Source organism: Pseudorasbora parva, chromosome 5 (assembly GCF_024679245.1).
Source record: "Pseudorasbora parva isolate DD20220531a chromosome 5, ASM2467924v1, whole genome shotgun sequence".
Classification (NCBI taxonomy): domain Eukaryota; kingdom Metazoa; phylum Chordata; class Actinopteri; order Cypriniformes; family Gobionidae; genus Pseudorasbora; species Pseudorasbora parva.
The window spans coordinates 42,579,206-42,592,808 of NC_090176.1; the positions used below are offsets into that span (position 1 = coordinate 42,579,206).

Sequence of the window (13,603 nt, forward strand, 5' to 3'; positions counted from 1 at the left end):
AATTAGGTTTCAGTGTCTGTGCGTTTATGGATCTAAGCCACCATTTCTAATCCTGGGATCTAGGGCTGGGCGATATGACGAAATATATCGTCTGGACGATAGAAAATGTCTATCGTTTTATATAAGGCTCTATCGCTTACGCCACGATAAGGCGTTTATGGCAGAATTTTACGTCAAGATGCACCTCACGCCACGGCATGCCCATGCAATACATAAACGCGCTCCCTCTGTCTCTCTCGCTCTCTCACTCACACACACACACGCGCTGCAGCCTCCCTTCCACTCACGTCACTTTTTTAAAATCCCCCACAGCGCGAAACACGAGTCCCGCAAACGCGCCGCAGAGGAGCTTGTTTGTAATCAGAGGACAAATGGCTCCTTAGTTTCGAAATGGTTTGGGTACAAGGTGATCGCGTTGTAAATAAAGGCGTTTGTCTAGCGTTAGAAGCTCATTTGAATCATTGCCGCGGCTCATTTAAGAAAATGACAGCTCCGAAGAGACGCCGCTTTAGTTTGAGGTAGTGCTAACAATAATAAAGAAAGACGATCAACACCTTATGTGTTACCACTGAAATGAAGATGTAATATATTTCCAAATGTAAGCCCATCTTAAGCGAATTGCACGCTTAATACTGTCGTCTGCTCTGGCTCTAACCTCGAGTGTTTACTTTTTGCAAACCTTGTGAGCACGCAAACCCAAACGCTGTGACCTCGCGCCAAATGTTTTTATTGGTTTATTAAGTACAAACAGGCGAGTTATGAAAAATTGAGTGCGAGGGATATGTTCAATCACACAAAAAGATTTTGGAATGAGACGGCCAACTGTAGTAGCGTTTAGTCCACTGTCTATAATAGCCTAATTTAGAGATCACTTTTTTATTTATTTTAACCGACAACTTTGATCGATTAACGTTGATACGGTCAGCCATCGGTCAAACGGTCATCGGTAAACATCCCTAGGCAGGTGTTAACTTTACTAACAGTCTTGCTTTAAAAAAAGGTTCTAAATAAAATAAAAATGTAGTCCATACTAAATTTATTTGTTTTGTATATCATTTCAAACTGCATTTCCACATTGCAATTTTGTATAGACTATTCATAAACTGAATTAATAGAAAGGTTGCTATATCGTTATGTATATCGTTATCGGGATATCAAATGAGCTATATCGGGATATGAAATTTTGGCCATATCGCCCAGCCCTACTGGGATCATGTATTGCTCTCCTCCTCCAATAAAAAGCACCATTGGTTAGTAAAACCATTGCAAAATTGAGAAGACACACATGTTTCTAGTTTTTCTCAAAACTGCTTGTGCTTGGCACAAGTTCATTTTCTTCACTAAAGTAGCAAAATCTGTTCAAAAACTCAGATCCCCGTGTCAAGTACTTGTTCGGTGTTCACAAAATGTAATTGTTTTACAGTCTCTTCTTTTTGAAGGATCTTGAAGCTTTTCATACAAAACAAACTAGATTTTTCTGTTGTTTGAGACACTTAGTGAGAAATGCAGATGTAAAGCATTGACTCTGAGGGGTGGGGGCTGGGGGGGGGGTTGCTGTAAAGGGAGCTGGGGCTTTAGAGTGAAAAAGGGAAATGCTAAAGCCATGATGAATAGGCTATGTATGACCTCAGTACTCAGATCTGTTCTCCACATTGGCTACACGCTGCTTGCCTAATTGAACTGTTTTCTGGAAGAAATGAGGACTAGCTGTTGGCTTGAGCAAATTGTTTAGCTTGGATCGTTAGCATATTGCCAGCTTGTTTAGGATTAGTTTATCTAAAAAAGAAAATTCTGTCACAGAATTCTCATGACTGTGGAACACGCAGTACTTGTCATTTAAATACCTTTGCATTAAAATCCATACAGGATTTCGTTGCTGGTAAACATATTTCCAACTTTAATAAGGACAGTCATTTTCAAATCATTAATATTTTCACTCTCCAATTATATACACCCATAATAAACAGAGATAATGAAAGAGGAGGCATCTTTTTATCACTGAAGAACAAAATGTTGTATTTATTGAGATCGTCTTGCATGTCATTAAGCCATCCTCCCATGTAACCAGGTCTGGTTAGGTGTTTATTCAGGGGTTCTTTCTGTTGCCATCCTCGTAAAGTGCAGACCTGTCAAGTGTGAATGTGCAGACTTGATATACTGCTTACATGTGTAAAAATAAAACATTTGTAAACTATCAAACACCTACACGCTGCTGTTGTTTATGGAAACAACAGGACGCAGACAAATCTTGAACCCATGCTAACATTGTTTTAGAACAACTTTGGTGATCCAAACTGAATGTGCCAGAAAAGGAGAGAAGTGCTTTAAGACCAGAATAAACACAGCAAACATAGAGGACAGATGGAAATTGTAAAACCAGTTAATAGAAAAAGTTGCAAATGGATTTACGGCGCACTATCAATTCTGAAGAGACTGAATGGATTAAACATGTTCTGCTCAGTGTTGTGGTATTGCCATTTGCTGTTCAAGGGTGCTGCTCTTGGGATTGGAATTTGGCCTGACTTCATGCAGATGTTGTTTGTGCTGTTGTTGGATTTTAGTGATGCTCTTCCTCTGGCTAGTCTGTATGCTTTGCATGGTTGTCCTTATTGGGCCATATTTACTAACAGCTTGCACCAACGCAAACCCTCTTTTGCCGTTAAAAAACTACTGTCAGAATGTGCAAATTTGCGCCGAGAAGACTTTGACGGTTATCTTTGAGGCTGACCTTATTGCATATGCATTTGTAGGAGTTTCTCTTTTAGATGCAAAATTTATGAATCACGTGGTGATTTACTAAGGTTTGCGCTAGTCAATTTACTTAGCCTGAAGTCGTCGTACTCAATTCTAGTCAGAATATGAGTCTGATACGGCTCCATTATGCTGTGATTATGAGGCGTGTTTCAACAGAACCAGGAAAGAAAATGCCTCTGCACTCAATTGGATGGACCTACAACCAATCAGAGCAACGCTGTCAACAAAACTAAACTTCACGGAAGAAGTAGAAGAAGAAGATGAGTGTTAAACAGTCTTTTGCTGGTGTTTTACAAAATAATAATGATACACAGAGTACTTTTGCTCTTCGTAGATTGCATTAGTCATTATGGAAATTGTGTTCTTTGATTTGCGTGTTGTCAGTTGATCATGCGCATAACTTTCCATTCCCATTGGTGCTTCAGTAGAATTGCACGCTCATGTTAATTTGCCCTGTTTAGTAAACCTGGCTCCTTATCCCCAAATGCAACACTGTTCTGTTCCTATTGTTTCAGAATTGTATTTGTCTTTTGAGATCACACTAAAACATTATACATAACATAGTTACTAGAGATCTTTTTGGAATTTAAAAAAAAATAATAATACAAAAAAAGTCTCTAGGGGCATGTTTCACAGCAATAAAAGATTTGCAGTCTGACATTCCCAAAGGAAGAGCCGTCTCCTGTTTCTTTTTTCCACAAAGGGGTGGGGGTGGTAGAACAGCCTTTAAAGTATGTTTTAGTGCATAGACCCTTGTTGATTAGGTTATCACAATATTGTAATATTCTAAATTATTCTATAATTTATGCAACATCTGCAGTGCTCTAATATCAACTGGGAATGCGTAGTAGTTTTGAGTGCATTTTTCTGCCCTTTTTCTTTATTAGAGTTTGTCACTGAAAACTGCCCTCATCTTTTTTTTATAAATAGGAGGGCGAGGACAAGCATCAAATTTCATAAAGAGCTTCATTTTCTCTTGATGCTGAGACTGCTTTTTTTGAGGCCATAATGCAGAGCACAATAAATGTGTTTTAATTTCAGACAAAGGAGCTTTGTTAAAATCCATGCAACTATAAAAGTCGTTTTACTGGCATTTTGTGGGAGGATTTATGATAAGTTGAGGCACAAGTCAGACACCACATTCTAAATGTATACACGTAATTAAATGTTTAGTTTAATAGTAAACAATAGAGCAAACTAAGCCATGGGAACTTGACATGGGTGAAGTACAGTGTAATGCAAAATGATTGTTTTGGAGAGAGCTGTTCCTAGAGGTCTTTATACAGCAGTCCTTAGACCTGCAATCACCAGCCCTAAAGTCAACTGGACATCCATCCCATCCTAGCCAGTACCTATGACATCTCTCTGTCAAACCTTAACAATCAAAGACACAAAGATTACTAACAAAACCCAATGCTGCTCCAGTGGTGATTTGTTTAAACGCATTGACAAAACCGCTATGACTCGTCTGAAATTGTACCATTTTCATTGAAAGAAAAACAGTCACTGCATTTCAATGTCTTCTTCTAACCCCTCTCCCTCCAGTGTCTGGATCTGCTCTGAATCTTGGCACAGACGTGGTTTACGTCACTTTTGGCATGTGGGGGAGTTGAGGGAGTCAGAGTTTTACACGAAAACCAAGTTTTAAGTCTGTGCTAAAAAAGTCAGTGCTCCGCATGATAGAGTCTCATTAAATAGTTTCTTTGACATCTGGTTGTTTGGGAAACGCATGCATAATTGTTACAGCTTGCATTTCCTTAGCGTACAATTTTTGTCTATATATCATAAAACAATGCAAATCTCCCCTCCAAACAGATTCTTCCTTTTCTCTCACCAATCACACAATCACCCCCCCCCCCCAAGTTAATTGCAAGAAATTACAAGTTATGTAATACAAGTAGTATTACAGTTAATTGCAAGACATATCATTTTTTAAAGCAGATTTAAGGACAGCGCGTTCAACCACTTTAATAGTTGTGTTAGGGAGCCACCTAGTGTTCATAATGGATATAGCAAGATCTGAATTGTGAATTAATTCAAGTATGGGTCGCTGCAGGTCAGAGCAATGGACACGCCGAAAGCTGCCTGTTCCACATAAAGGCTGACCATGAGCTTGAACGCTATTGGCCTACAGATTAAAAGGGAGTTGAGGTTGGTCAATGAAATGTGCCTTTTCCCCTTATGGAATCCTGTGAACCATGTGTCATGGAAACCTCTTTTATTTTTTCATAATCAAAAACACAAGGCAAATACATTTTGTTAAGCAAATCCTGTTTAAGTATTCATTCAACATTATACAATGATAAAACTGGAGTTTAATATGATGTGATAATTTAAACGCAATCATTGAGTTCATCTGTCTGAATTGTTTGATTGTAAATAGTGGTTTAACACTGGACTGTTACAAGGTTGTCTACCATCTAAAAGGCTTTTTTTCGCAGCAATGCCACAGAATAACCGTTTTTATTCCCCCAAAGGTTCTTAAAAGAAACATTTTGTACTATAAAAACGTATATATTTTTGTATATAGGCTATTTATATTAACAATGTAGAGACTAGTGCTGAGGTCCTGAAACAACGAGAGTGGACGCTCCAGCAAGTATAGGGAAAGGTAACGGAACAAAGTATGTATATGCACAAGCCTGTCAATTTTCCAGATGCATGTTTTGGGCACTTCGGACACCTGCTGCAGTATTTCGATCAGTACAAACAGTACAAAAAGGATTAAATTAAGCAAAGTATAACGCTAATCAATGATTTGTTATTCGGGGTTGATTTTAAATCAAGTTGTTTTGCTTAACTTAAAGTTTTAGTTCACCCAAAAAAATGAAAATTATGGACCTTAAAAAGCTCAAAGAGCACTCCGATTTCATCAAACATATCTTCATTTGTGTTCTGAAGATGAACAAAGGTTTTATGAGTTTGGAACGACATGAGTGTGAGTATTAAATGACAGAATTTTTATTTTTGGGTGAACTTACCCTTTCATTTTAAACACAGATTAGACTACAATATATAAACTATGATTTAACTATATAGTTTGCAAATTATCTGTAATACAACTACTTATGAAGTGTTGCCAAAACATTTTTTTGTGTGTAATGAAAAGTGCCATGTTCTTCATGGAACAAATATCAATAAAGAATCATTATGTAGAATGTGCTGTATTAGATCAGGTCAAAACAAAAATTGTGAAAGGTGCTGGCTTTTAATAGAGTTAATAATATGTTAATAGAGCTACAGCTAACCAGCTTCAGAATGCATCATAGCCTTCTATGTGTTCGGTTGCAATGGCATATTATTCTTACATGTTTTACTGTAGTGTTGGAGATACTAAATACTTGAGGCTGCATTATTTCTAGATGTCATGAGTGATATTTAAATGTGCATGTGTATTGCTTTAATTAAAATATTTTATTCTGTGGTTCATCAAAAAAAAAAAAAGATAAATTGGAGCAGATGCAAGCTTTACTGAACACTATATTTGATTTGACTGAACTGCTTTATAGATTACAATGGAGCTGAATCAAAACAGAACTGACTTCAGCCGAACAATGTATAAAGATGCTGTACAGCGCAAAAAAGAAAAGAAAACCTGTTTGCACCATTGATTAATTTTCCTGTTATCACTGTAAAGCTGCTTTGAAATGTGCAGGTATGACATCACTTTGTAGGCCAAAATGTGGAAACAAGTTAGCATTTTAGTACCAGTGAAGGCCAGTATTACTGATATTAATACCGCTACTGATTTTTTATATATTTTACATTTATTATTAGGCTTCAAAAATTTAACAGTTTTTAATTTGAGTAAACTTAAAACAATGCTAACATAAACCCATAATAAATGTCATGTTTCCTGCCCTTCCTGTCTTAACAGTTAGGAAATATACAGAAATTTAATAAAGTTATCAAAGTTATATGCAGTCTGCACTGCATAAACTGTAAATTAAATAGTTAATCCTTATTAAAGATACGAGAGTTATTTAGTCAAGAGCAGCAGTCATTTTCTCTGTTCCCTTTGTTCTTTAACTTTAATGACAAGAAGCTTTATTGGCTGCTGTCCCTTTAAGAGCAGACAGACACGCGGATCTCACTGTTTATATACTGTCTATGGACTCTTTTTGTTCATTTTAGACTTTATATAAATCATTTAAGATTGCTCTTATGTGATAAGACTTATGGGGATAGTCGTTGAAGATATGCCTTGAAGCAAGTCTAAAATAAAACGTAAGCCAGCCACTTCTGTTGAGCGCAGTGTTCTGAGATGATGCCGAACGACCACTGAATATGACGTCAGCATGAGAGAGACGGAGACTAAAGATCTTTGATTATGTGCCCAGATATGCTATAAAGCCCTTATTTAAACGAACTAACGCGAACACAGATAGAATTTCAATCAGAATAGGACACCTGATAGTCTGAAAAAATAATACCTAATTTGGAAAAAATAATACCTCTGAGACCACATTTAACACTTTTAATGGCCTTAAATTTGACAATTTTGATGTATCACTTTTTAATACTTTTTAAAACCCCGCGGACACCCTGTGTATATACAGATACACTCCCAGGTATCGTATCAGTACTCCGTATCGGCCGATACCCTGAGGTAGCTATCGGAATCGGGAAGGGAAAGAGTGTATTGGAAAATCTACCTAAGTCAATGGTTTTTTTAATGGATTTTTGATTTTTTTATTTCAAATCAAAGCGACCGGCAGTTGCTAACAAGTGGCTAAATAAGGACAGAAGCTGTTGGGGACATTAAATGCCATCAGGAAAAGGTAAACTCAAGTCTGTTATGCTTATAATTGTGCTCTTATACACTAGTCTAACTCATTGAAAAAAAATATTTATCTTGATGGACAAAACATCGAGATACTTTGGTGGTCACAGAGCTTGTTTTTTTACGATAATCCATAGTCCAAAAGGAAAATCATATTAGTTGGCCTACATGACATCATACTGTCACCACTCTATTGTAAAAGCATAGACCGTACAAAAGCTTCAGTATCTGAGAGGAATTCTGCAGGCTTAGTATAAAGCAATATATAAATAAAGATGTATTCAAGTATTTTGAGAAAATAAAAAAATATATATATTTTTTAAAAGTATATATATAGCCTTTGCCCAAGAAACAATCAGTACAAAGTTGTATTTTAGTCCAATTTATTTAAAATGTAGTGGTGTTTATCAAAGCAAAATCTTAGATCACAATTTTGTAGAGAATGTCCAGTGCATGATTGCGTGAGCTGTGTAATAGTGTTTACAGTTCATCATGCCCATAAACATTATACTCCTTGAGTGATAAGGTCCCATCAGCATTGTGATCATTCTTTTGGAACACATCTGCCACAACATCCTCAAAATAGGATTCATCTTTCTGTGAATTTAACTTCTTTGCTTCCATTTTCAAGTATTCTTTAATCTGTAAATCCAAAATATCAATATATGTAAATAATGATAATAATAATAAAATCAGGTAGGCAAAAGTAAATTCCTGATACAACAGTATTCCATATTTACCTCTTCTTTTGTCAGGGCCTTGTCATCGTCAACATCAATTTCTCTGAAGGCTTCTATGCTGCGTGGTCCTCTGGTTATGAACAAAAGCTCCACCTCAAAGATCACAGTTGCATTTGGTGGTACAGGACCTATTGCAGCACACAAAGGGGATTGTTAATAGTTTAATTTAAGTCCTTACATTTTAAATGTAACTGTTGCATAATTAACTTATATTTTAATGTATTTGTTTATTTTAATCATTTAAATTAGGTGGAAGAAAAAACAAAACATATTTTCCATTTCATAATTATTTAGTATTTTTTATCATCAGAAATTAGTAGTATTTGTTTGGTTTTTTTCATCATCCCCGTCCAGCACCATGTTTAGACAATGGCAAATGAATGCAGACCTAATCTTATAACAATTGTATAACTTAATATTAAAATTTCCGACTTAAATTAAAAAATTGTATTGTATTAAATAAAAATTTAAAAAAAATCTGAAAAACAATTATTTATGGGGAAAATAAGATTTTGAGCATTTTCTGCTTAGTTATTATCTAAAATATTGTGTAGGCTTTTTATTACTCAGTTATATTGGTGGCAAATAAATCAACACATGCTGGGTTTCCATGTTTTATGGGGACTTTCCATAGACATAATGACTATTATACTGTACAAACCGTATATTTTATCCTCTAATGGTATCCTCTAACCGTACCCTAAACAACGAGAGAGAGAGAGAGAGAGAGAGAGAGAGAGAGAGAGAGAGAGAGAGAGAGAGAGAGAGAGAGAGAGAGAGAGAGAGAGAGAGAATGCAAAACAGCGCCACATGTGTAAGCAGGGGCGTATTTGAAGTAAAACACCTACCATGTCCTTTCTCGCCGTATGCCAGAGGAGGAGGAATTGTAACTTTTCTCTTCTCACCGGGACACATGTCGTTCAGTGCTAAATCGAGACCCTTAATAACTTCGCCAACACCTAGCACAAACCAGTGTGGGTGACCTGTGTTTGTCGAACGACTAGAAAATGAAGAGCAACAGCTTTACTTGGGCTTTTTATTTAGTCGCCTACGTTAAATACACTGTTTATAACTCTACCTTGAAGCAGATACATATAACGTGCATTACATATTTAATACATTAACTTTATGCGTAAAAATGCGTTTACCTGCAATAGAACTGAGTTCCGTCTTGAGCTAGATATCCATCATAATGCGCATTCAGCATGTCTCCTCTCTTGGATTTTTGGCTGCAAGTTTCAGGCAGAAACGTAACCTCAATTTTAACATCGTGTTTTGATTCATTTGCCCGAATGAATACGATGAAGAGACTGAGCGTTTGCAGAGAAAAAATCAAACAAAAGTAAAACGTAGACCGCTGGGACATCTTGCACATCTGTCGGCGTGGCGTCGGAGGCCGGACAGCTGACGCGGCAGTGCCGCCCAGTAGACTGCTCCGATTTCTCACTTCAATTTTGGGGAGGTACATGGCTTCGGTAAAGTTACTTCAATGTTAGACATTCTGTTAGTTTCATACCTATTTAACGCGCGTTTTTTGTTTACAGACCAAACAATGCTTTATTACAAAAGTAAAATTTCCCCGGTTTATTGCACAAGGCTATTTTCGGAATTAGCATTTCATATATTATATTAAGACTTTGAAACTTTAATTATGTAGGTAATAGGCTACCGTAATTTCATTAAACTACAACACCATGTGACCTAAAATTATCAAACCACTTGTAAATTAATCAGAATATCATTCCTTATGGGTTGGTAGGCTTACATTTAGCCCAAACGGTGTTGTAATTTAAATGGGTTCAGTATTGTATATAAAAAAATACCAGATTTAAAATATGGAAGAAAAAAAAAAAACACCTTGTTTTATTATAGATAATAATATTCCAAGTTATTTACAGTTAGTATTTTTTATGGATTTGAATAGTATATTAAAAAATACCAGATTGTGAATCTAAAAAACAAGCTTTTTGTTTCTAAATTATAATATTATAAAATGTATCTTTATAATTTTATAATATTATATAATACATATATAAGCATTATTTTCAGTTGGTTTGATACCTTTAGGTCAAACGGTGTTATAGTTTAATGGATTTAAATGTTTTGCATACATTTAAAGTTCCAAAATTATTATAACAACACGAAATGCTGATTCCAAAAAACAGAGCCTTGTGCAATAAAAGGGATATTTTTTCTGAACAGTTTATCATAATGTCATATAGTTGTCATATATTGTGGAATTGATTTATTAGGGTAATTAATATATATTTTATTTCTTAAAATTAAGCCTTGTGCTACTATGCAATTAAAGGCATTTGTTTATGAAGCCATTTAAATCCATTAAAATTCTGAAATGTGCAGAGTTGCGCCCAAAACTCCCCAACTTTAGATTTAGAATAGATTCAGATGTCCTTGTGGGGACATTTGGTCCTCACAATGTAGAAATATATATTATACATGTGTATATATGTATATGTGTGTGTGTGTGCGTGCGTGTGTGTATATATATATATATATATATATATATATATATATATATATATATATATATATATATATATATATAAACACACACAGCGAGAAGGAATTCTAGCAATTCTATTCAATTCAGATGCTGTTTCGTAAAACAGGTCACTGCAGTACGCGTTTTTGTGTGAGATAATGTTCCTTTAGTTTTTACTGAACATTACTTTATAGGTGGGTTTATTTTAATTCCTTAAAGTGTGTTTTAACTATAGTGCAAGAATCAGAAATCAGTATGATGTGTTACTGATCCAAACAAACTGTCCTATCAAATATAAGCTGAAATGAGATCAAACTGAAAAGGAACCTCCTTTCTGTAAAAACAAATTTAGTTTTGTAACCATACTATTGAAGACATGAAGCTGTTATTCAGGAGTGAGTAAACATGTCTACATTACAATTAAATTAGCATTTGTATATGGAATACAGACAAACATTTTATGGTGCTGAAAACATGCTTTATTAAATCAGTAATTCATAAAACTCAAGGAGGCTGTATATATATTGGGTAATACTACATAAATTAATTCTAATAAATCAATGTGCAGGGTATTACAGTAATGTATTTTTCTTTTCTTCGCACAACACATGAAGTTTTTGTGGTACATAGCTTGATGGATACCCTGTCTGCTGAAAAAGTGAGATTCTAATGCTAACACACACACAAACACACAAAATATAACCTAGCAATCCTCCAAGAGTTGGCACAGCTTCTGCAAAGAAGCACTTGAACCGATTTTACTCCTATTGGCCAGGTGATTTTCATTTTAATAAAATCAAAATTCAAGCAGTCCTTTGCCAGAAACTGTGCACAAACATTATAATTAACTCATTGTGCAGGCCGCTCGCACATTGAGCTTGTCATTAAAATGGCGGTATGACTTCGTCAGTCTGAACACAAGGCCTAGTCGTCCTGCTTACATGAGGGTAATGCAAACAGCACTCAAGGCCTTACGTTCAAGTCATAGATTCTTGTGTACTGCATTACTGCACGCACAAATGCACAGTGCATAACTTTGTCTCTTTGATTTTAGTAAACTTCAACAGGGAGCCTCTCTACCTGTTGAGGCAATCTTAAGACTTCAACTTATTGTTGAGGCACATAGTTTTGTTTCGTTTCAAGTTTTACAGGGTATTCGTTCCATGTGAAACTTTCTCCTGTTAAACATTTAGTTCCATTTGTTAATATTGTCATAAATAACAATGCATACATTTTCCATAACCGGTAAATTCGGCTATATACATTATGTACATGTCACAAAATGGTGCAGAACTTCTGGTCATAATTATCCAATATGGCACATTTTATAACAGCTTTAGACTTTAGTCTAGTTTGGCATAAATTAACGTCAAGTTTGGTATAAAAATAGTTCATATTTACAAGAACAGAAATCCAGGTCTTTATCAAGAACAGAGTATTTTTTTCTCATTCTATAAATAAAAAGGTTTTGAATGAGGGAAATGGGGTGAGGATTGGATTACTATTATAAAATAATTATTAATATTATTTTTTTTTTACATGGATCGAATGTTGACATTGACAGTAGTGGTATCAGATCCAAACTCGTTAACAAGTTTTAAGGTGTATGCACCAGCATCAGTCTCTTTCACTCCACTTATAACAAGAGTGGTGACATCCTGAGAAGTCTCAATCTGCAGTCGTCCACTCTCCACCTCGCTGGACAGTGTCTTCCCTGAATGTGACCATTCTATGCAAGGGGTTGGGTCTCCACTGAAAGCACAGGCTACGGTCAGGACCTTCCCTGAGTCAATACTGATATCTTGAGGGGCAGCCTCAATCTTTGGTGGTATACCTGGTTAAAAAACAGGGGGAAAAATATTATTATAGCTCTGTGATATAGCTCTGCTGGTATTTGCTGGTTTTGTTGCAGTTTTTTTTTTTTTTAAGCAAAGATGCATATGTTTTCCATCTCACCTTTGCGGGCATGAGAAATGGCTTTGATGGATGACCCCTCAACATGCGAGTGACCGGACATTGCCACCATACTGCTGGAGCTCATAGCCATCATTCTTTCAGAAGTCATAGAGGACATGCTAGATGCTGACATGCTCTCAAATTTAACCTCAGCCATGCTGGAACTGCTGAAGGATGTTTCTTGCATTTTTGAAACCACATGCTTGGCAGCATAACTGCCCTGCATGCTTGTAGCATCTGAGACTTTCTCCATAATTATCATTTTGGCAGGTTCCTCAACCAGAGCTGTGAGAGTACAGTAAATAATTACTATTGTCACTGAAGCAACTACTTTCATAAAAAGGTACAACAGTCAATGGCATAACTGGTTTTGGTTATCTAAATTATACTGGATTTTTTTGATGTCATTGGTACATCAATAAAAACATCAGTTGCACCATTTGTTCACTGTACCTTTTAAGGAAATTAATTTGGTAAGGCTAATCAAAGAACACAGATTTCTGATAATATTGACTATTTTAAAGAGTTATTTTTTCAAACAAATACATAAAATGATTCAAACTATGTGAAGGCATGGCTAATGGATGTTAGCAACATGGTTTGGTTATTTAAAGCATTGTGTTTGTGCAGTTACACATCATTACTATATCAGCTGCAAATGCATTTTTATTATAAAATGTTTTATCATATATTGTGGTAATTAATTCAGTAGGCAATTAAGGATGAAAATCAAGCTAACAAAGTAAAAAAGGTTCAAACGAACAGTTCCATTAGTAAAAGGAAATGGTTAGATTTTGTACGCTTGATTAGTGAGCGCTGATTATTTGCATGTGTGTGTGCGTGTGTGAGTGATCTTTTTAGTCTTTG

General features: G+C 35.6%; 2 protein-coding genes and 1 long non-coding RNA gene across 5 annotated transcripts in view; 1 reads left to right on the forward strand and 2 right to left on the reverse strand.

Annotated features, from left to right (window-relative positions):
* The window catches only part of LOC137075620 (uncharacterized), a 133,781-nt gene that overhangs the window by 27,947 nt on the left and 92,231 nt on the right, over positions 1-13,603 (forward strand). The window lies entirely within an intron of this gene.
* On the reverse strand, positions 7,920-9,765 carry fkbp7 (FKBP prolyl isomerase 7). Its single transcript, XM_067444420.1, has 4 exons — positions 9,426-9,765; positions 9,126-9,277; positions 8,278-8,405; positions 7,920-8,179 (listed from the first exon to the last, which is right to left on the reverse strand). The coding sequence occupies exons 1-4, from the start codon at positions 9,743-9,745 to the stop codon at positions 8,018-8,020; spliced, it is 762 nt and encodes a 253-aa protein (XP_067300521.1). The 5' UTR covers positions 9,746-9,765; the 3' UTR covers positions 7,920-8,017.
* Positions 11,145-13,603, reverse strand: part of ttn.1 (titin, tandem duplicate 1) — a 146,412-nt gene continuing 143,953 nt past the window's right edge. For both annotated transcript variants that reach the window (XM_067444381.1, XM_067444382.1), the window contains 2 exons: positions 12,737-13,021; positions 11,145-12,614 (listed from right to left, as the gene is read on the reverse strand). In XM_067444381.1, coding sequence (XP_067300482.1) covers positions 12,316-12,614; positions 12,737-13,021 — 584 coding nt within the window. In that variant the 3' untranslated portion in view covers positions 11,145-12,315. The remainder of the gene's footprint in view (positions 12,615-12,736; positions 13,022-13,603) is intronic.